The sequence below is a fragment of the Malaclemys terrapin genome, chromosome 22, assembly GCF_027887155.1.
Source record: "Malaclemys terrapin pileata isolate rMalTer1 chromosome 22, rMalTer1.hap1, whole genome shotgun sequence".
NCBI classification, from domain to species: Eukaryota; Metazoa; Chordata; order Testudines; family Emydidae; genus Malaclemys; species Malaclemys terrapin.
Genome location: NC_071526.1, coordinates 17,631,669 through 17,653,750, shown reverse-complemented (window position 1 = coordinate 17,653,750; position 22,082 = coordinate 17,631,669). Strand labels below are relative to the sequence as shown.

General features: G+C 48.2%; 2 protein-coding genes across 4 annotated transcripts; both read left to right on the top strand.

The window, feature by feature from the left end:
- The first annotated feature begins 1,768 nt into the window (after nt 1-1,768).
- On the top strand, nt 1,769-14,740 carry MRPS15 (mitochondrial ribosomal protein S15). 2 transcript variants are annotated; one of them, XM_054012055.1, is made up of 8 exons: nt 1,769-1,942; nt 3,601-3,663; nt 4,209-4,284; nt 7,513-7,561; nt 9,338-9,422; nt 10,810-10,868; nt 12,005-12,196; nt 14,535-14,740. In XM_054012055.1, the coding sequence occupies exons 1-8, from the start codon at nt 1,819-1,821 to the stop codon at nt 14,652-14,654; spliced, it is 768 nt and encodes a 255-aa protein (XP_053868030.1). In that variant the 5' UTR covers nt 1,769-1,818; the 3' UTR covers nt 14,655-14,740. The 2 variants fall into 2 exon arrangements, with proteins under 2 accessions (XP_053868030.1, XP_053868031.1); XM_054012056.1 differs by lacking the exon at nt 1,769-1,942 and adding an exon at nt 2,659-2,851.
- A 1,129-nt stretch (nt 14,741-15,869) lies between these two features.
- On the top strand, nt 15,870-21,024 carry LOC128827811 (cornifelin homolog B-like). Of its 2 annotated transcripts, XM_054011943.1 has the most exons (4): nt 15,870-15,970; nt 17,345-17,478; nt 17,811-17,947; nt 20,914-21,024. In XM_054011943.1, exons 2-4 carry the CDS (start codon nt 17,367-17,369, stop codon nt 21,007-21,009), a joined length of 345 nt encoding a protein of 114 aa, XP_053867918.1. In that variant the 5' UTR covers nt 15,870-15,970; nt 17,345-17,366; the 3' UTR covers nt 21,010-21,024. The 2 variants fall into 2 exon arrangements, with proteins under 2 accessions (XP_053867918.1, XP_053867919.1); XM_054011944.1 differs by lacking the exon at nt 15,870-15,970 and having other exon boundaries at nt 17,129-17,478.
- The last annotated feature ends 1,058 nt before the right edge of the window (nt 21,025-22,082 follow it).

The following is a 22,082-nucleotide window of genomic DNA, read 5'->3' as shown; positions in this document are numbered from 1 at the left end:
GAGCGCCGCCAGCTTTTCTGCCACCCTAGGTGGCGGAAGGACCCGCCCCGAAATGCCGCCCCCCACAGAGGCAGCAGAAGGTCCTGCCGCCAAAATACCTCTGCCGTCCCGCCCCCCAAATGGTAGCGCCCTAGGTGACCGCCTAGGTCGCCTAATGGGTTGCACAGGCCCTGTTTCCACGGCGACTGAGCGTCAGTACAATCTAGCGGCTCTTCAGCAGCCCCCTGGGGAAATGAATGGGGGGAGGGTCTCACTTCCGTTCCCAGTGGCATTTCCCTCTTGTTGGCAGTCACAGTAGCAAGGCTGAGGACTGAATGAGGCAAGGAACCTGAACCTCCTGCTGGTCCTCAGAGGTGAACCCATCAGTGCACTGATGGAGGCTGAAAACACACTATGGAGGAATCTGCTGCTGCCCATCCCATCCCCGTTTGGGCACCTCTCCTGCCAGGGGCTCTGCACAGAGTCTCCCATGGGCACCCCTCCCCTGCACATGTAACCCTGTCCATGCCCCTCGTTCCTTTGGGGCCCCTCCTGCCTCACTGTCAGATGGCCTTTGAATGCAGCAGCCATGCCTGGCTGGCACCTTCACTGAACTCCCACAAACTAAATGCGATGGAGGAAAACAAACCCTTGTGACTAGAAGGCAAGAGGGAGTGACGTGCACTATTCTTTATAAATCCCACGTGTAGCTCCGTTTTCCTGCATGACGTTATCCTGCCTGACCGCACAGAGTTAAATCGAAGGGGAAACGGACAGGAAACAGAACAATGGCAAAGAACAGGTAGTCTCACAGAGAATGCCCAGGGTTCTGGGGGAAGACCCCGGCCTGGCTCTAACTAGTCTACTCATTCCCAGGCTTTGCCATGCACCAAAGGGGGTACTAAACCATAAAGATGTGGGCCGAGGAAAGAAGGGGGGTTGTCAGGAGCTGCCCAGAAGGTGTCAGGGAGTGCTGACGGGGATGCTAGGAGTCTGCTTCTCCCAGCCCAGAGCCAGAGGTAAGTGGGCTGAATGGAACCTACCCAAGCTTGCAAGGAAAGAAAAATGTGTAGAGAAGGGAAAATACGTGCATAGACCTTTATGGTTTTTATCTTTTACTCTAGGTGCTTTGTACCTTTGGGTGAATAAATACTGCTTGGTTTTGAAGAAGCTGGTTTTGGGTCACTTTAATCGACTCTCTGGGCACAGCTCCCCAGAGATAAAGGGCTTACAGGTGCCAAACCCCGCTGGGCTGCTTGTGCTAGCACTATTGGGAAATGGACACAGCCAGAGAGCCGGGGGCAGAATGGCCACTGCCCCATCCCCAGGTCACAGCACATCCCTTCGGTTGTCCCTGCCCCTCCCAGGGTGAAGTGGCACGCACACTGTGTGTGAGGTCACACCGCACACAGAACGCCATTCTGCCAAGCGCCCGCGGGCACGACCTTGCCTACACCACGCTGATGGGAGTGGAGCAGCTTGTGACAGCAGACAACACCACGCCCGGAGAGGGGCAAACCACTCAAAACCAGGACACCCGGTTGCCTCCCCCAGACACGGGCTGCAGGCACCCACCCTGCGAGAAAGGGGCAGGCAGCCAGGCCCATCCCTGCGGGGTGCACTCGAGAGGGGCTGGCAGGCCCTGCTGCCCCGACACACCCCAGCAGGGCTTGGAGCCACGAGAGGACTGGGCCAGGCACGACCCTCCTAACCTGGGCAAAGCTGCCCCACCCTGAGCCCAGCCCAGCCCAGCCTTCGATCGATGAGCTCGGCGATCGATTGGTCGGGTCTGACCCAAAATGGCGGCGCCCATACCAGCCGGGCGGTAGGGCAGGGGAGATGCTGCTGCTGGGGCTCCGCGGGGCGCTGGGCTGGGCCCGGAGCTGCCGCCTGCCAGGCCCCGGCTGGAGCAGGGGGGTCAGCGGGGCCCTCCGCCTGCAGGAGCCGGGAGCCGGGCGCTCGGGTGAGGCGGCCTGCGGGGTTCGGGAGAGAGAGGCCCGCACGTGGCTGAGGGGCCCGGGGAGGGTCGGGGGGAGAAGGGGGCTGGAGGTTGTGGGGAGCTGGGGGGAAGGAAGAGGGGCGGGGAAGGAGGAGGAAGAGGAGGAGTGGGTAACTGAGGAGAGGAGGCGGGAGCTGGGGGAAGGGAGGGGGGTCAGGGGAGGAGGGTCAGGGAGCTGGGGGGTAGGGGGTGGGGAGGAAGAAGATGGGGGAAGGATGGGGAGCTGGGGGGAAGGAAGAGGGGGCAGGGAGCTGGGGGAAGGGAGGGGGGGTCAGGAGGAGGGGTGGGCAGCTGGAGGAAGGAAGGGGGTCAGGGAGCTGGGGGGAAGGAATAGGGGTTGGGAGGAGAAGCCGGGGGGAGGGGGAGGAAGAAGAAGGGGGATGGGGGAAGAGAGGGGGGGTCAGGAGGAGGGGTGGGTAGCTGGAGGAAGTAAGGGGTTCAGGGGAGGAGGGTCAGGGAGCTGGGGGGAAGGAAGAGGGGTCGGGAGGAGGAGCAGGGAGCTGGAGGGAAGGGAGTGGGGAGGAAGAAAATGGGGGAAGAGGAGGGGTGGGGAGCTCCGAGCTGGAGGGGGGAGCTGCGGGAGTTAAAGGCCAAGGCAGTAAAGGGAGGTTCGGCAGCAGTTGGCTGAGGACTGTGCAGAGTGGGGGGGTGCTGGTGGAGTTTTGGGATGTGAGGTGGTTGGGGGGAATGCTGTGCGGGCTCCCTGCCGGGACTAAGGTGATGGGGGAAGCGCAGAGTCCTGCAGCTGGGAGATTGGGCCCAAGGGTGGGTGCTGGTCCCCGGGGGGAGTCAGGGGTACTTGAGGCCCCAGGGCTGCGTGAATGCCGGATCCCAAGGTGCAGAGGATACTAGAGGGTTAACAGGTTGGGATAGGTGAGGACCTGTAAAGCCAGGAGCCTTCCATGCAGGGGGGAAATGCTGGGTCAATGGCTTCTTAGTTGGCTGCCAGGGATGCTTGATGCCCGGGCACTGTGGTGGTGTATGCGTCCAAGCACGTGCACAAGCACCAGTATTGGTGCCACAGGCTTGGTTACCAGCTACTTCAGCCGATTCCTGCCTCAACCTCCGAGATAAGCTTCTGTGCTGATAGACCATTGCTGCCGGTCTCCTATTTGCCCCTTCTCTGTCCCGCCATGGAGCTTGAGCTGCTCCAGACCTCATACAGACTACATTTTACGGGGTGTTGGTGACACACGTGACTGGGAAGTGACAGGTGCTGGTTAGTACAGCCAGAGTGTTACTGTGATCATCTGGGACAATTGCTTTAACAGCCTGGGGAGCTGCTGCACTGAGTTGTAGTGAGTAGAGGGTGAATTGCAGGTCCTGTAATGCTCAGTAATGGACAACGTCAGCAGGAGCCTGCTATTGAGACCGCTGTCCTTCAGACGCCCTGCGTCTCTGGACAAGCAGCATCCTTGGATTATCCGCTTGAAATATGTTCTCTAGTGCCTCTGATGCAGACCTAGAGAGCTCACGCAGGAGCCCAGGCAGAGGGTGCTCTAAAGGCAATCTCCCAATACAAACTTATTTACGTTCTATTGAGGATAGTCTTACCAAATCTCTCCAGCATATAGAGAAAATGTATTTGTGTGTCTAGTAAATCTTTGCTTTCTTCCATGAAGTTTATAGCCCGCTTGTTCAGACAGCCAGAGGTTATGCCAGGCCTGTCAAAAAGAGGAAGCAAGGTACGGTAGAGACTGGATTTCGAGCACATTTCACAATGTTTTATTCTTAATAACATTATCACCAATTTGCGGGGGGATTGCACCCTAAAAGTGTTATTAGACACTTGAATGGTGGGGAGGGGGGGGGGGGGAGGGGATTTGATCATTTAAATCATGCTCCAGAAATCCTAAAAACAATTTTCAGACAGCAAGCATGCTGGGTTGGTCAGAAACCTTAATTGGACTGTCATTTCTCGAATACACAGGGAATGCTCGCTGAAGTCAACAGGAGCATTTGCATTCATCTCAGTGGGTTTGGATCAGAACCTAAATCCAGAATACAGAAGCCAGGAAGTGGGATCATATCAACTCCCATCACCTGTTGTATCCACCCTCAAGTTCAATTCAAAACTGCTTTCTTGGTTTGCCCTTCACAATTGAAAGATCCATCCCCTCTTTTCTCTTGAATTATCTCCCTCTGATCCATTCCCCCTCCAAATTCTCTAGGGTGTGAGACAGCCCTGATTTGATATGCTGTTCCCCACATGTCGATCTTTTCTTTGTAGTGCTCCCCAGCCATCTGGATGACCTTCCTCCTACCATGCTGAAGAAAGATTATGCCAATGTCCCAATAACAGATAAGTATGTTCCAGAGGCAAGGGAAGGGGGGGATGCTTAATCACTTCAGAGATTTAATTATTAAAGACATCTAACCACAGAAAGCGGTAGCTGTAATACTGCTAGCACGTACATAACAATGTACAGTCATTTATCTAGAGAGAACTGCAGAAGTTTTGAAATAATGGGTAAGAGTCTGAAATTTGCAGAAGTGACCACTGGTTATAAGAACATCGGAACTTAAGAATAGCTATACTAGATCAGAGGAACTGTGGCCAGTCCAGAGGGAATGAACAGAACAGGGTGGTCCATCCCCTGTCGTCCAGTCCCAGCTTCTGGCCGTCAGATGTTTAGGGACACCCAGAGCATAGCCAAGATGGTCAGGGGCACAACTCTAATAGCTATGGATAAACCTTTCTCCGTGAACTTATCTAGTTCTTTTTTTAACCCAGTTATACTTTTGGCCTTCACAACATCCCATGGCAACAAGTTACACAGGTTAACTGTGTGTTGTGCAAAGTACTTCCTTGTGTTTGTTTAAACTTGCTGCCTACTAATTTCATTGAATGACCCCTAGTTCTTGTGTTATGTGAAGAGGTAAATAGCTCTTCCTTAATCACTTTCTCCACACCAGTCATGATTTTATAGATCTGTATCGTATCCCCCGTTAGTTGTCTCTTTTCGAAGCTGAACAGTCCCAGTCTTTTTAATTGTTCCTCATACGGAAGCTGTTCCATACCCCTAATCTTTTTTGTTGCCTCTCTCTGCACTTTTTCCACTTCTAATATATCTTTTCTGAGATGGGATGACCAGAACTGCACACCGTTTTCAAGGTGTGGGTATACCATGGATTTAGATAGTGGCATTATTATATTTTCTGTCTTATCTCTTTCCTAATGGTTCCTAGCATTCTGTTAGCTTTTTTGACTGTAACTGCACATTGAGTGGATGTTTTCAGAGAACTATCCAGGATGACTTCAAGATCTCTTTCTTGAGTGATAACAGCTAATTTAGACCCCATCATTTTGTATATATAGTTGGTATTGTTTTCCACTGTGCATTACTTTGCAGTTATCAACATTTAATTTCATCTGTCATTTTGTTGCCCAGTCACTGAGTTCTGTGAGATCCCTTTGTAATTCTTGTATCGTCTGCAAACTTTGCTACCTCACTGTTTACCTCTTTTTCCAGATCATTTATGAATATGTTGAACAACACTGGTAGTAGTACAGACCCCTGGGGGACACCACTATTTACCTCTCTCCATTCTGAAAACTGACCATTTATTCCTACCCTTTGTTTCCTGTCTTTTAACCAGTTACTGATCCGTGAGAGGATCTTCCCTCTTATCCCATGACTGCTTAGTTTGGTTAAGACCCTTTGGAGAGGGACCTCATCGGAGCTTTTCTGAAAGTCCAAGTACTGGACATTCACTGTAATCCCCCTGGTCCACATGTTTACTGACACCCTTAAAGAATTCTTATAGATTGGTGAGGCATTTTCCCTTTACAAAAGCGGTGTTGACTCTTCCCCAACATATTGTGTTAGTCTACATGTCTGATCTTTCTGTCTTTTACTCTAGTTTCAACCAGTTTGCCTGGTACTGAAGTTAGGCTTACTAGCATTACATTAGCTATCCTCCAGTCATCTGGTCCAGAGGCTGATTTAAATGATAGGTTACATACCACAGTTAGTAGTTCTGCAGTTTCATATGTGAGAACACTTGGGTGAATATCATCTGGTCCTGATGACTTACTACTGTTTAATTTATCAATTTGTTCCAAAACCTCCTCTATTGACACCTCAGTCTTGGACAGTTCCTCAGATTTGTCACCTAAAAAGCATGCATCAGGTATGGGAATCTCCCTCACATCCTCTGCAGTGAAGAGCAATACAAAGAATTTATTTAGCTTCTCTGCAATGGCTTTGTCTGTCTTGAGTGCACCTCAAGGTCCAGTGGCTCCATTGGATGTTTGGCAGGCTTCCTGCTTCTGGTGTACTTCAAAATGTTTTGCTATTTTTGTCTTTTGCTAGTTGCTCTTCAAATTCTTTTTTGGCCTGCCTAATTATACTTTTACACTTGACTTGCCAGAGTTCATTCCTTTCTGTTTTCCGCGGTAGGATTTGACTTCCAATTTTTAAAGGATGTCTTTGTCTCTAACTGCCTCTTTTATGCTGTTGTTTAACTATCAGGGCATTTTTTTGGTCGTCTTAGTGTTTGTTTTTTATCTGGGGTACACATTTAGTTTGATCCTCTAGCATGGTGTTTTTAAATAGTTTCCATGCAGCTTGTACGCCTTTCACTCTTGTAGTCACAAGAAACGTTCCTTTTAATTTCCACTTATCTAGCTTTTCCGTTTTGTGTAGTTCTCCTTTTTGAAGTTAAATGCTACTGTGGTGGGTTTCTTTGGTATTTTCCCCCCTACATGGATGTTAATTCAATTACATTATGGTCACTGTTACTGATTGGTTCAGCTACATTCACCTCTTGGAACAGATCCTGTGCTGCACTTAGGACTCAATCAAGAATTGCCTCTCTCCTTGTGGGTTCCAGGACTAGCTGCTCCAAGCAGTCATTAATGATGTCTAGAAATTTTCTCTCTGCATCCTGTCCTTAGGGATACCTTACTTTCTGGGTGCCCAACTTGAGATGCCTTGGGGTCTGATTTTCAGAAATGCTGGGCACCCAGAGGAGGAACCTGTGGATTCCTAATATTTCTAGAAATCAGGCCTTGAGGTTTCTCAAAATTAGTGGTCACTTCTGAAATTTGGGCCCAACTGCATGTGTGTGGCTGGACTCTCTTGCCCATGTGGAATCGCACAGACTCTGGGGGGTGCTGCACAGATATAGTTTGAAGGATCATGGCCTCTAATAGGAATCATTTTGTCTTTGAATGTTCTCGGAAAGCTAATCTTCAGCATTCAGAATGCACATCATGTAGGTTTTGGAAGTATCAGTACTTCATAGTGAATTGAAACATTTCAATCCTAGTATCCAATTAAAACAAAAAGCTACATACTGCCTCTACTCTTAGCAGTGATTTCTTTTAATGAATGCAAGAAATGGCCTGATTTCCTTATTACTTTTTATTGGTAGAAAGCCTAACCTACTCTATTTTAAAGCTCTTTGAAACATTTACAGAAATGCTAATCTGTTCTGAAAATCTAAATCAACCTTCAGAGTTAAAAACAAAATAAATACATTGCATTTTCTGCTTTGTTTTTATCAATCAATCTCTGATCTCTCTGCAGGGTTGATGATGTAGTGAAAAGGCTATTGTCTCTGGAAATGGCCAGCCAGGTTAGTGTCTTTCTGCTTGTGTAAACGCTGGAACTTTGGGTGGCAATGTCTCTGTGAGATCTGTCTATATGCTCAAAATTATTTCATAATTTACTTCTTCTGGTTTGTTAGTTTTGCCAAGTGACTTCAAACCTGGTGGTTAATAACTCACCCTGATCTGTTGGTAATTAACTCAAAACACACCTGAAATTCACCAAAAAATTCTCTCATTTATACTAGTAAAATACATGTATGTGCTATTATTTTTTACATATATTAAAAGAAGTGAGAAAATGCTAGAAGAATCACAGAAAGAACCATAGGGCTGTTGAGTGCCAGCAAATGATATCGGCTTATTCTAGAAAATGATACACCGTCAAAATTCATTTAAAACGTGGTTTCATTACTATTTTTCAAGTGCCCCAAAATGCAGGCACATCAAAGACAAGAGAAGGCCCTCATCCCATGGAGCTGCTTAGTATCTACGTTCAGAAATGTACAACCAGAATAGGACACATGCAGATAACGTGGAGTTCTCCAACTGCACTGAGAGAGACCGGGCCCAGTTCCTGGTCCTTCATCATGCAGGCAGGAGCTGGGAGCACTTTGGTGTGATCATGGTCAATCCTGCAAACTGTTAAATGTCTAAGTGCTGCTCAAATATTAATACCAGGGAAGCGTTTAGTACAGGGGTTCTCAAACTGGGGGTCGGGACCCCTCATGGGGTCACGAGCTGTCAGTCTCCACCCCAAACCCTGCTTTGCCTCCAGCATTTATAATGGTGTTAAATATATACAAAAGTGTTTTTAGTGTATAAGGGGGGTTGCACTCAGAGGCTTGCTGTGTGAAAGGGGTCACCAGTTCAAAAGTCTGAGAACCCCTGGTTTAGTATTACTACCCTTGTGAGGTGGCATACATTAACTTGTGGTTAGACTTGGAGGAATTTAATTTTTTATATAATTTTATGCATAATATCAATGTTTTATTTTTAAGCATTTTTGTATTTAATTTTTCATAGTTGCAGGAAATTAGGGGGGGTCAGACCATAATTATTTAACAACTAGACGTTGAGGTTCAAAAAGTTAAAGCTTTATAACCTTTAAAACGCACATTGTCATCATCACATGTCAAAATATACAAGTAAATATCCTTAAATCAAACTCTAATAAGTTCTCATGCAGCATTTTTCTTATCTTGCCTATTTGTAAATTTTGACTGTTATCGATGGAAATATTTCTTCATCGGTTTGTGTGTGTGAATGTACAGTGATACCAATCTTTACCGACTTTTCCAATAAAAATCTAATCCTTTCAAGCCTAGGCTGGTGTTGCTTAATAGCAAATCTCTTCAGCTAGTTAGAGAGAAACTGCCAAGGTTCTGAAGGGGAGACGTGCATTCCAGCAGGGCTGGATGAATCTCTGAGCATGTCAGCTAAAGGGCACGAAGGCGTTTGAGTGTGAGCAGGCACCTTTCTTTCCACATCTGTGTGTGTCTTAAGAAAGGGGGTTCCTTGACTTCAGGCCTAAAAATAGTCATTCTAGTGCTTACAGCTGAGAACTTCCTGAGTTCTTCCTTGCTGTACTCTGACACTCAGTGGCTGCCTTTCCCTACACTCTTTGCTGGCGGAAGAAGCTCATGCATTGAGCAAAGCCATTCATAAAATACTTGGCTTTTCCCCACACTTCCTCTGGGCATGTTGGGTTGGTGTCAGTGCTTTGAGGCAGTGGGGTGTCTTGCATCTAGAATAATCCCCAAATAACAAAGCTGAGGGCCTTGGTTTCTGTCTGTTGCCCACAGAGGGAGAAAGTGAAGATAAAGACGCAGCAGTTGATAGAGAAGGTTAGGAGGACTCCCAGTGACACCGGTTCCTTCGAGGTACAAAGTAAGTCCAAGAGCCAGAGGGAAATCCTCAATGGAGAGCATCTCTTTGCTTTAATCCAGCTGTTTCCCCTATCATTTTACCAAAGCTCCTGTGAGAACTACAAGAGCCACCTTTGTGGGAACACTGGGAAGATGTTTCACCTGCGGTAGGGCACTGGGGGACCCTCAGGGTCTGGGAGTGTGACAGATGTAACATGCTTATCCACTGGCAAAGGGAGCGGTTTGAATTTTTCTAATGAGTGCCTGTGGCTGCTGCATAGAGAGACATTCTTGTAGCTCTGTACTTCAGAGACCTGGGATGGAGGATTCCTCTGCAGCTGTTGATGTTGCTGCAATACTTTTCCAGTAATATGCTTCTTCTGGTTTTTCCTCCACTGTTTCTGCAACTGTGATGTCCCATGCCCATCAGAATGAAGCAATACTCTGGGGAGGGCGTGCATGACAGGAATTGTGGCTTTTGAAAGGTCACTGTTGCGTTTAGAAATAAAACTCCTTTCTGTAGACATACCAATTGTTTAATGAAACCCCAAAGGATGGGTGCAGAGGCAGGGGTCAGGCTGCTGCATGACCATTCATTTGACAGGGTGTAACCTGAATACTTCCAAACACGCGACCCTGTGTTAAAGCTTCACACTGAATCTGGCACCCATTGTCCCCCCTTTCCCCATCTGGAAAAAAGAGATTTGCCTCGCCAAGCTTAGTCAAAGTGCTAGAAAGTTCACAGTATCCTCCTCCTTCCTTCCAATGCTTTCCATTACAAATGTCTGCTAGGAGCCTTTCCAGTTACAATGCGGAAGTGCCGCACACCCCAAAGGCAATGTGTGGGTTAACCAATTCCAAGCATCCACATCACACAAACCACTGCAGCTGGCAGTTTCAGCACAAAGGCTGAATTGGCAAAGGAAACTGAACTTCTCCCCTCGAGAGGCAATCCCTACAGGCCATGTCTGATGTATATTGGTAGGGGGCAGTGGGTACGCGACTGATTTGAATATAGCCCTGTATTGTTAAACAGACTGGGCTTCTTCCTAGTCCTCTGAGATTGACACCAAGTGGAGCAGAGTGACTATAAAGTCGTCAGCAGTTAAGCAGGACAGCAGGCATTTCAGCTGTAAAGGCAGACTCTCAATTGTTAAAATAATCTTAATACATAATACACCATTTCAAAATCATTTTAAACTGATGTTTAGGTTTTGGGTGTTCAATTTTGAAGATTTGTTTTGCTTTTTTTTTTTTTTTTTTTTTAAAGAAATTCTGTACAAATGCCCAAAGTTCTTTGCAAATCTGATGCCCAAAATGTATCCACTGTAGTGTGTCAGAAGCCTGAGAAAACATCCGTGTCCGAGAACGCATTGCTGCTTTTATGCAATCTCTTGTTTCTTTTATAGCTGCTATTTTAACTGCCAAGATTCAAACTCACCAGGAGCACCTGCAGAAGCACCCCAAGGTAATTCTCATTAGATATGTAATCTACAAATTTGAGACCAGCCAGAAGGTCTTGTACTTTGGTTCAGACTTAGAGGCTTTGTATTGTGAGGAAGATCCTAATTCAGTTTTTAAAATGTCTGTATCTCCTCCCTTCTAAAGCAGGGAGGTCACTGGTAGCGTTTGAAGCTGGAGGATACTGTAGGCAATAGTTCGTTGCTTTGAGTTTTGGTGCACCTGACTGGAGAATCTGTGGATCACAGTTACATTTCAAAGATTGAAATTTGTCCAAATATGTTCCTGGAGCAGGAAGCCACTGACTAGATGCATTTGAATCAACAGCTAAACTAAATCATGCTGCTAGTGCAGATAGGCTTTTCCTGTGTTTGTTATTTAACATTTTATATTTATGTATGTCAACTAGAAACCCATTTCCTTCTGGCGTAAGTTAGGTTGACTTAATTTTGTAGCGTAGACATGGTCGGAGAAGATAAGGGCTGTTATCCTGGCCTGGGGTCCAACTAGTCCAATATCCAGCCTGTAGCAGCAGTTGTACCTTATGTTTCAGCGGAAAACAGAAACACTTGACATGTCCTTGGCTGAGAGTGTGCAAGAGTTGTGCATATAGTGTGGGGAGGGGGTTGCTTCTGACCCCTGCAGGAAGTTCTTCTGCCCTGAAGCCAGAGATTCCCCCTAATAACATGGTTGAATTATCCAACCTCCTTTGCAAAGGACGAACCAATGGACCCTGCCGGGTCAAACTGGTCCCAAATGCTTCTGTAGGATTTGTGGAACAATCCATGTAAATGGAAGCAGAGGTTTTAGCCAGCGAGACTTCCCCTGCAGTCTTTGGCACCTGGCCATTGCAGTTTATGCTAGTGCTGAGGAAGGTGTAATTGAGCAGTAAAAGGGAATACACACATTGAAACTAACCTTCTAGCAGAAAAATTGTAAATCGAATGCAAAATGCCATTCGACTTTTCAAATTTTCGTATAAAAATCTGAGGTGCCGGTTATATCATTTAAAGAAAACGGTTCTTAAAATATTACTCTGAACCTGACTGGGTCCCCGTCCGCAATAACCCGGGCTGCTGAGAACTGCGTATCGGGAAGGAATTGCAGTCTGACTGCAACTCCGGAATGTGAAATCCTCTCCAGGACAAAAGTAACCGGCGCCGCATGCTGATGGCCATGGATTGCCGGAAGAAACTGCTCAAGTACCTGCGTCGCACCCGCTATGAGACTTTTGAGCAGACGTGCAAACAGCTGGGCATCCAGTACACGTTACCGCCACCCTATTGCAGGCGAATGACCCGGCGATGGGCTGCTAAGAAGGCTTTCTGCCTCAAGGTATGAAGCGGAACTAGCAAGCCCAGCTCCGCAGAGTGTCCAGCAGGCTGGGGACTTGTTTGCACAGCTGGAGCAGACTTTCCTGCTAAGGGGCGCAGTGGTTTGGATCACTGGGCTGAGGTGTGGGAGGAGGGGAGGTTGTGGCTCTCTCCTGGGTTTAGGGTTGGAAGTTGGAGGGTCGCTTTTTCATTTTTTCATTCATTTTTCAAACAGCTCCATAGAAGGTGAGTTAGGAGCTGGATGTGCTGGAGCAGGGGCGGGCAAACTTTTTGGCCTGAGGACTGCGTGGCCCAGCCCCCACCCCCTATCCGACCTCCCATCTCTCCTCTCCCCCCCCCCCCCCGTTCCCTGTCCCCTGACTGCCCCCAACCACCCTATCCAACTAGGGTTACCATATTTCAGCAAGCGAAAAAGAGGACGGGAGGAGCCCCGCCCCTGCCCCTCCCCCTGCTCCTTGTCCCCTGACTGCCCCCTCCTGGGACCCCTGCCCCTAACTGCCCCCCAGGACTCCATCCCCTACCTAAGCCTCCCTGCCTCTTGTCCCCTGACTGCCCCCTCCTGCCATCCTAACTGGCCCCCTAGAACCCTACTCCCTGCCTGTACCCTGACTGCCCCAACCCTTATCCACACCCCCACCCCCAGACAGACCCCTGGGACTCCCACGCCCCATCCAACCACTCCCCACCCCCTGACAGCCCCCCCCCAGAACTCCCAACCCATCTAAACCCCTCTGCTCCCTGTCCCCTGACTGCCCCCTCCTGGGACCCCTGCTCCTGACTGCCCAAAACCTTATCCCCCCCCCCCCCCACAGGAAGCCCCCCCACGAACTCCCGACGACCTCCCCCCCCGTCTCTTGACTGCCCCCTCCAGAACCTCCCTGCCCCTTCTCCAACCCCCTGGCCCCCTTGTTGTTGGCCTTTGCCTAATGTCTCTGTGAGCTTGCTCAGACCTGGGCTGGGCAGCAATGGGGGAGGAGCTCAAGACTGCCGGAGGCGATCTGCAACTGCAGGGAGGGAGGGAGTGCTCTCAGCTGCAGGGGAGAGGAGGGGGAAGCGGAGGAGGGGCTCTCTCTGGCTGTTGGAGCCCCATGTAAGTGGCACCATCCGGCCGGCTGCCCTGTTAGCCACGCACGCTCTGCATGGGGGGGGGGAAGTCCGGACATTTACAAATTCCCCCCGGACGCTATTTTTAGCTCAAAAAGCCGGACATGTCCAGGGGAATCCGGACAAATGGTAACCCTACTTCTCCCTGTCCCCTGCCCGCCCCCCGGAACCCCTGCCCGCATTCAATCCCTCTGACCGCCCCAACCCCTATCCACTCCCCCCGAACTCCCCTGCCCTCTATCCACCCTGCTCCCTTACCATGCTGCCTGGAGCACCAGTGGCTGGTGGCGCTACAGCCGCGCCGCCCGGCTGGACCCAGCCACGCAGAACAGAGCACCGGGTCAGGCCGGGCTCTGCAGCTGCGCTGCCCCAGGAGCATTGTGCCGGCGGTGCAGTGAGCCGAGGGGGGCAGGAGGGTCCTGCAGGCCAGATGTGGCCCACAGGCCGTAGTTTGCCCACCTCTGTGCTGGAGTCACTGAGTGAGCTACAAGGCAGCCTGCTTTTTAACTATCTGAAAGCTTCAAGGTTTGTTGCTGAATTGCTGTGAATGACTGGTGTCAGCGTAGCAGCCGTGTTAGTTTGTATCCGCAAAAAGAACAGGAGTACTTGTGGCACCTTAGACACTAACACATTTATTTGAGCATAAGCTTTCGTGGGCTACAGCCCACTTCTTCGGATGCCTGGAATGGAACAAATATTGAGGAGATAAATAGACACACACAGAGAGCATGAAAAGGTGGGAGTTGTGAATGAGAGATTCTGCTTTCCGTTGCAAACTTGGGACAAATCCATTTCTTCAGAGTCCCACTAGGAGAATGAATATGTAGAAGTGAAAGTACAAACTTCTGTTAGGTCCTGGGAACGGATGTGGGCCTCAGCTGTGGGTTGGAGTCTAACTTGTCATCTACACTCATGTAACTGAGCACAGAAGTAAAAAATTGTATTTAAAAAATTTTTTAAAAATCCCTGAAAAGGAATATAGTACTTTGGCCCAGCAAAAGAATAGCTGTGTGGAAATGAATATATCAACTGGAATTCTTGTACTTGGAGTCCCAGAAGGTGCGAGCATGTCAGGTACAGTTGCTTTTATTGAGACATGTAGTGTCCCTTCTAAACCTTGATGCTCTAGGATTTAACGGATCTTCCCTAAGTTCTTGCATGACCCTGACCTGATGTTAGAACTGTTTTCAACAGGGGTACACAGTCTTCTTTCTTCCCTTGCCCCCTAACTGCAGGTTTTCAAAGAGGTACAGAAACTGAAAGCACCCGAGAGGCTGAAGCAGAGACAAGAATGGCAAGCAAAAGCAAAGGCCGCAAAGGAGCAGACGCTGCAAGGTGAAGGGACCCCGGTATAGCAGCACCCTGAGCAGATCTCGCATGCTGTGCCTGCATGTGAAAAATAATTTGTCCCTCCAAAATACAATAAATGATTTTAAAGCTACTATTTCCAATTTCTTGGTGTGGGGGAGGGTGTGTGTAGTGTGTCCTCTGTATCCGGTGTGAGTGATCAAAAAATCTGACTGTTCAACAGAAATACCCAGTGGGTGTAATGAGCAGTTTGAGGCACTTTAGCTGCTACAGTCAAGTGTGCGTTCTTGAGCCTTGTCCTCACGGATTGTGCTAAGAAAACTTTAATTTTAGGGATCCCACTCCATCGTAGGTTGGCAAGTGATCGTTTCTTCGATGTGAAGCTCCCTCCCTTTAGACATCTAGCTCAGGGGAGGGCAAACTACGGGCCGGATCCGGCCCCTCAGGGCTTTCAGTTTGGCCCCGCGGGATTGCCAGCCCCGTGGCACAGTGGGGCTAAGGCAGACTCCCTGCCTGCCCTGTCCCCGTGCCGCTCTCGGAAGCGGCCGGCACCATGTCCCTGCGGCCCCTGGGGGAGGCAGAAGGCTCCGTGCGCTGCCCTTGCCAGCAGGCACCAGCCCCCCACAGCTCCCATTGGCCGGGAACGGGGAACTGCAGCCAATGGGCGCTTCGGGGATGGTACCCACAGGCGAGGGCAACACATGGCAGAGCCACCTGACCCACCCCACCCCCAGGAGCCACTGCCGGACATGCTGGCCACTTCCAGGAGCGGCGCAGGGCCAGGGCAGGCAGGGAGCCTGCCTTAGCCCCACTGCCACCCCAGAGCTGCTCGAGGTAAGTGGCACTGGGCTGGAGCCCACACCCCAAACCCCTCCTGTACCCTGCACCCCAACCCCCTGCCCTGAGCTCCTTGAACCCCCTGCCACACCCCTCCTGCACTGCAACCTCCTGCCCTGAGCCCCCTCCCGCACTCTGCATCCCCTCCTTCACCCCTACCCCTTGCCCTGAGCCCCTTCCTGCACACTGCACCCCAACCCCCTGCTCCAGCCCTACATTCATGGCCCTGCATACAATTTCCCCACCCAGATGTGGCCCTCGGGCCAAAATGCTTGCCCACCCCAGTCTAGTTCCTCTTATCACACAATGCAGAGTTAACCTGGAAAACTCACTACCTAATATTGCTGATGTCAAGAGTTTAGCAGAATTCAACCAATGATTATCCATAGAAATGTCACATAAAGGAGAGGAGGGGCAGCTTCAGGAAGTTAGCCAACTCGTGATTTAACACCAAGCCCCTGTAAGTTACACTTTAAATACATTTACCCTTTCGCTTCTCTTGAAAGTGGGAAGACAAAGCTTTGAGGTAAGTAGATCTTTTTTAATTTCAAAATGCACATAAATTGCATGTTAAATTACTCTTAGTTATGAAACCATTTCTAGTGCATATTAGCCAAGTACAATGTGTGCGTATTAATTTGTCATACATCCAGAATTTTTAAAGCTCCTCTTTGAGAAGCATTCTAGACCTTCAGAGGGAATGCTGTGTTTACTTATTGTGAATATATCTATTTTCCCTGTCAGCAGTCTGACTGAAAAGTGTTCTGATTGATATGCCAGAGAGCTAGCTGAAAATTTTTCATAGTCTGATATCCGTGGTTCTCAAACTTTTGTATTGGTGACTCCTTTCACACAGCAAGCCTCTGAGTGCGCCCCCCCCCATAAATTAAAAACACTTTTTAATATGTTTAACACCATTAAATACTGGAGGCAAAGTGGGGTTTGGGGTTCAGGCTGACAGCTTGCGACCCCTCCATATAATAACCTCGTGACCCCCTGAGGGGTCCCGACCCCCAGTTTGAGAACCTCTGTTCTATATTTTAATATAGAGGGATTTTTTTAGTAATTGGGGAAACAGTCTGTCACTCTGTGTGTGTGTGTGTGTGTGTGTGTGTGTGTGTGTGTGTAATATATATAAAATAAAAAGAGAGAGAGACTTGGACTTTTCTGTATCTTCAAATACTGAATTGCATTTCTAACACACAATTCTATGTCATAAGTGATGTGTAGTAAATTAGCACCTGTAGATAACTGACTGCTGCTGTGAACTAATGATTAAGGATAACATTATGTCACAGAAGTCATGGATTCCGTGACTTTCTGAGTCTTCCATGACATTGTCCACTTCAGCCCTGAGGTTTAGGGGCTGCAGCTGGCGGGGGGGGGAGGTGCCCAGACACCAGCCCCAGAGCCCTGATCCACCGTGGGGGCGCCCCGAAGCACTGAACCACCACAGCAGCAGTGGGTCCTGGACTCCCCTCACTGCACAGCAGGGCTTGGGCTCTCATCCCCCCCCCCCCCCCCGGGACTTCAGTCATCTCTCCACCCTCCACCCCCAGTCAAACCCTGTCCATTCTTTTTAGTAAAAGTCAGACAGGTTGCGGGCTTCTGTGAACTTTTGTTTAGTGCCTGCGACCTGCCTGTGACTTTTACTAAAAATAACGATGACACTATCTTAACTCTACTTGTGATGACTCTTGTGTGCTGACTTCAGACAACACAGATTGGATAAGGTCATGCACCCTTTGTCTCCATTTCCCCATTTGTAAAATGGAGATTACACTGACTTACTTCACATGAGAAGTAGAGGGCTAATGTTGCTCTTTTCTAAGTGCTTAAGCTTACTGGTTCTTTAAGGAGCAAATATGACCTGTAGCTGCACTTTGGGCTTTGTTTGCAGAGGGTGCATTGAGCACTAGACCATGTCCCAGACAGTGATCATCCAGCAACCTGGCTCCGTGGGGTCTGCCGTCATGTCCCCAACGGGTGACTGGAGCACCGGGAGATACGAATGTTGTGCAGACTGTGCCACATGTAAGTACAGTACTTGCTGCAGTTGTGATGCATTTTTGAGGCAAGCCAGATGATCGCTCAGCGTCAGGGAATAGGTCTGCCAACTGCTGAGACTCTTTGAAGTGCATCAAGCACTGGGAGAGCATTTCTGGGAAGATATTAAACATAGGAAACTGGAGAGGGCTGAGACCTGACTACGTGTTAAGGAAGTTGAACAACAGGGGAAGGGGTAGATGTGCAGGGAGGGAGGAGGAATATAGTTCCTTTCCTAATGGTTCACTACCCCGTTGGCAAAACTGAATGATGAATGACTGACGTCCTGTACGCTGTTTGTGTATACTCTTGTTTTGAAGGCTGTTTGGGGACTTTCTGCCCAACACTTCTGTCATGTTACGTGGCAAACAAGTATGGCGAGAACTGCTGCCTTGGCATCACTTTTGGAGGCATGACGGCGCTGCGAACTCACATGCGCCTCTCTTATGGCATCCAGGTAACATTGCTTTTTGGAAAGTTTCACTTCTTGGAATTTTCTGTCTTGTGAGCAATGTTTAAATTAGGTCAGGCTACCAGAGCAGCAGGACCCTATTTAGATTGTGAAATGGACCTAACTGGATCAAGGAAGCACCAACAGCACTGAATGTGAACTGACGGAGGGTAATCTTTGCTGTGGAGATGTCTAACGTTGTCTGAGGAGAAGAACATATCTGCTGTATTGGGTGAAAGTTTAAGTCCATAAAGTTCCGCACCCTAGTCTGCTGGCGGGCAACACCTGATGTTTCAGAGGAGGCCAACACCACTAACCCCACCCCGTTACACAGTTCCACAACTGTACAGTGCGGTACATGGGAAGGAGAGATTCCCTCCTGATCCCTGTGATGATTACCTTGCACCCTGATTTTCTAGATTTTTATTACCCTTTTCTCACCATGGATAACTTCAAATGTTATTGCTTGCAACATAATCCAGCTATACTATTTGACTCTGCCTTCCTGTGGGCAGTAATTTCCATGGCCCCCCACATACTTTGTGATATATAATTCCTTTCATTTGTTCTAAAATTATCCACCACTTGATTAATTGACTCCCCACCCCTTAGCTTGTTTTCCAAGATAAATAGCCAAATTCTAAACCCATAGTATGGAAATGCTTCCTATGTTAAGGACCTATCTGATCACACTGGCTGACTCAACCCGCACCGGAAACTCCTTTGTGTCTAATGGTTCAACCAGATATGAGAATCAGAAGTGTTTAGACACGGATAAATCCTGTTAGTCCATCTGCTTGGTGGAGATTAAGGGTTCAGTTTGTAGAACAGAATTGATTATGAAACAACACACTTCATCCCGCTTTGGACCAGCAGCTTAATCATTTTAACTCCTTTGCTAGGAACTTTTGATAGAGAGTGATGTTAAAATCCCTGACTTTTGAATATCTTCTGTTAATTCCTTACCTACCACACTTGCAAAACCTACACAAATGAGTTTGTTCTGTTATGCAACAGCACAAATAACTGATCCCCTGTGGAGAAGGATATGCAGGTCTCTTTTTTTTCAACACTACAGTTTCTCTTTTTCTTCAGCAAATCGTTACATTACAAAACACTGTTGTTACCTTGCTGAGGAAGTGGGGAGATGTCCTGTGGCTGAGAACAGTAGCATAGTCTCTCCCTGAATTGGAGGCTGCAGTTAGAACTGTTGTGCCTCAGCTCTGGTATTCAGCCCACACAAACTGCTTCCCCTTTGCTTTGTGTCAGACAACAAATACTAGGGCTGTCAAGCGATTAACAAAATTAATGGTGATTAATCGCGCTGTTAACAATAAGCAACAGAGAGTCCTGTGGCACCTTATAGACTAACAGATATATTGGAGCATAAGCTTTCGTGAGTGAATACCCACTTTGTCAGACGCAATAGAAGATCATTTATTTAAATATTTTTGGATGTTTTCTACATTTTCAAATATATTGATTTCAATTACAACACAGAATACAAAGTGTACAGTGCTCACTTTATTTTTGATTACAAATATTTGCACAGTAAAAAACAAAAGAAATGTATTAGGTGAATTGAAAAATACTAAGTACTGTAATGCAATTTCTTTATCATGAAAGTAAAACTTACAAATGTAGAATTATGTACAAAAAAACCTTCATTCAAAAATAAAACAATATAAAACTTTAGAGCCTACAATGGTGGTTGAAGCATGAAGGGACATATGAATTTTTAGTGCATCTGGCACATAAATATCTTGTGATGCCAGTTACAACAGTGCCATGTGAATGCCTGTTCTCACTTTCAGGTGACACTGTAATTAAGAAGTGGGCAGCATTATCTCCTGTAAATGTAAACAAACTTATTTCTCTTAGCGATTTGCTGAACAAGAAGTAGGACTGGGTGGACTTGTAGGCTCTAAAGTTTTACATTGTTTTTGTTTTTGAGTATAGTTATGTAACAAAAAAACCTACATTTGTAAGTTGCACTTTCATGATAAAAAGATTGCACTACAGTACTTGTATGAGGTGAATTGAAAAATACTATTTTTTTCCAGTGCAAATATTTATAATCAAAAATAATATTAAGTGAGCACTGCACATTTTGTATTCTGTATTGTAATTGAAATAGATATATTTGAAAATGTAGAAAAACATCCAAAATATTTAATACATTTCAGTTGGTATTCTATTGTTTAACAGTGCGATTAATTGCAAATAATTTTTTTGAGTTAATCATGTGCATTAACTGCAATTAATTGACAGTCCTAACAACTACACATGGGGCACCTATCATCCATGGCCTTCAAATAACAGTACCTAGAATCCATCCCTGTAGAGTAATATACAGTAGTGAGGACTGCAGCTGTTCTTTCATCAGTTGTGGCCTCACTGAGGAAGCCACTGATGGGAAGGGAGGGTTGGTGCTATCTTTAAACAAATCTAAATAAGTCTGTTAAGGAACTGGGTGAGAACTGGCCCGTGTGGCCTCTCACCTCTAAAGCACTGGATGAAAATTGTCAAGGTTGTTAATGATCAAAAGTCATTAATGTCTGACAGCGCTTTGCCCTAGACGTGAAGTGAGTTTTAGTGGTCTCAATCCAGTTCCTATTGGCCATTAGCCTCCTGACAAACTGCTCAAGTGGCTCGTAGCTGGGAAAAGCGGGTCCAGTCCAGTCGGCGCAAGTCTACACCTGGTACAATAATTAGGTTGTGTCGGTGGGAATTTTGTTTTAAATCTGAAGCAAACCTAGTATTTTGAGGATTGGAGATGTATTATTCAGACAAGGTGTTGCCAAGGGGAAATAGCTGCTTATATTAAAACAAAATTCCTACCTGCTGCACACAACAGGTGTCTCCAAGCCATATAAAAGCTCAAATCTGTGACCATTTCAAATCAACAGCACAGAATATTGGATTTAGGATATGGTTGATAATAGCCCTCCCATTTTATCTGGTGTATGCAGGGAACCATCTGCAGGGATGTACTGGCAATGTGCTTTTGTGGCCCTTGTGAGGTATGCAGAATGGCTCGTGAAATGAACATCCGCTGTCCACACTAAAGGTAAAGAGCACTGCGAAGGTGGGTGAAATCCCAGACAATGCCATTGACCTTCTTCACTAGGGAAGAGGCAGCAACTTTTCATAGAATCTCAGGGTTGGAAGGGACATCAGGAGGTCATCTAGTCCAACCCCCTGCTCAAAGCAGGACCAATCCCCAACTTTTGCATGACTGCCCAAAAGATCTCACGCCGAGGGCTAAGGCCCAGACCCCTCGGTGCAGTTCCGGTGGTGGGGATGCAGTATTTCCATTAGAGGATGTGGCTGCAGGCTGAGAGGATAAAATCAGCACGTGTTTGTTGATGGCTGATAAACGTTGAGTGGTGGAGGGGCTGGCTGGGGCTGTGAAGTGCAGGGGTGGGTGGGCTCTGTAGGAGGATCTGCAGTAGCTGAGATGGATTTTGTGGGGGGTCAGGAGGGGGGACATGAGGAGTGGGCAGTATTTGATGGTATAGGGGTGAAGTATTGGGGTGCGTGGGACAGAAGGGTGTGTGATAGGGGGTTGGGGTTGGAGGGAGGAGAGTACGTGAGGGGAATGGGGTGGGGGGGGAATAGAAGGGTAAAGGGGGGTCACGGGGTGGGGAGGGGCAGAGGGGTATGGGAGGGGGAGAGAAGGGTAAGAGGGTTATGGGGAGGGGGCAGAGGAGAATGGGGTGGGAGGGAAGAAGAATAAGGGGGGTTACAGGGTAGGGAGGGGGAAGAGAAGGGAAAGGGGGTTACAGGGTTGAGAGGGGCAGAGGGGGATGGGGTGTGGGGGAAGAGAAGGGTAAGTGGGGGGGTTACGGGGTGGGAGGGGCAGAGAAGGGTAAGGGAGGGGTTACGGGGTGGGGAGGGGCAGAGGGTGGGATGGGGGGTGGGGGAAGAGAAGGGTAAGTGGGGGGGTTACGGGGTGGGAGGGGCAGAGGGTGGGATGGGGGGTGGGGGAAGAGAAGGGTAAGTGGGGGGTTACGGGGTGGGGAGGGGCAGAGGGTGGGATGGGGGGTGGGGGAAGAGAAGGGTAAGTGGGGGGGTTACGGGGTGGGAGGGGCAGAGGGTGGGATGGGGGGTGGGGGAAGAGAAGGGTAAGTGGGGGGGT

What these genes read in the sequence shown, in the direction of transcription:
- MRPS15 (XM_054012055.1), top strand. Translation starts at nt 1,819, where the DNA reads ATGCTGCTGCTGGGGCTCCGCGGGGCGCTGGGCTGGGCCCGGAGCTGC. An exon ending in CGGTTCCTTCGAGGTACAAA is followed by an intron (nt 9,423 to 10,809) that starts GTAAGTCCAAGA and finishes TTTCTTTTATAG; the next exon opens with CTGCTATTTTAACTGCCAAG. An exon ending in ACCTGCAGAAGCACCCCAAG is followed by an intron (nt 10,869 to 12,004) that starts GTAATTCTCATT and finishes AATCCTCTCCAG; the next exon opens with GACAAAAGTAACCGGCGCCG.
- LOC128827811 (XM_054011943.1), top strand. Translation starts at nt 17,367, where the DNA reads ATGTCCCAGACAGTGATCATCCAGCAACCTGGCTCCGTGGGGTCTGCC. An exon ending in TTGTGCAGACTGTGCCACAT is followed by an intron (nt 17,479 to 17,810) that starts GTAAGTACAGTA and finishes CTTGTTTTGAAG; the next exon opens with GCTGTTTGGGGACTTTCTGC. An exon ending in GCCTCTCTTATGGCATCCAG is followed by an intron (nt 17,948 to 20,913) that starts GTAACATTGCTT and finishes TGGTGTATGCAG; the next exon opens with GGAACCATCTGCAGGGATGT.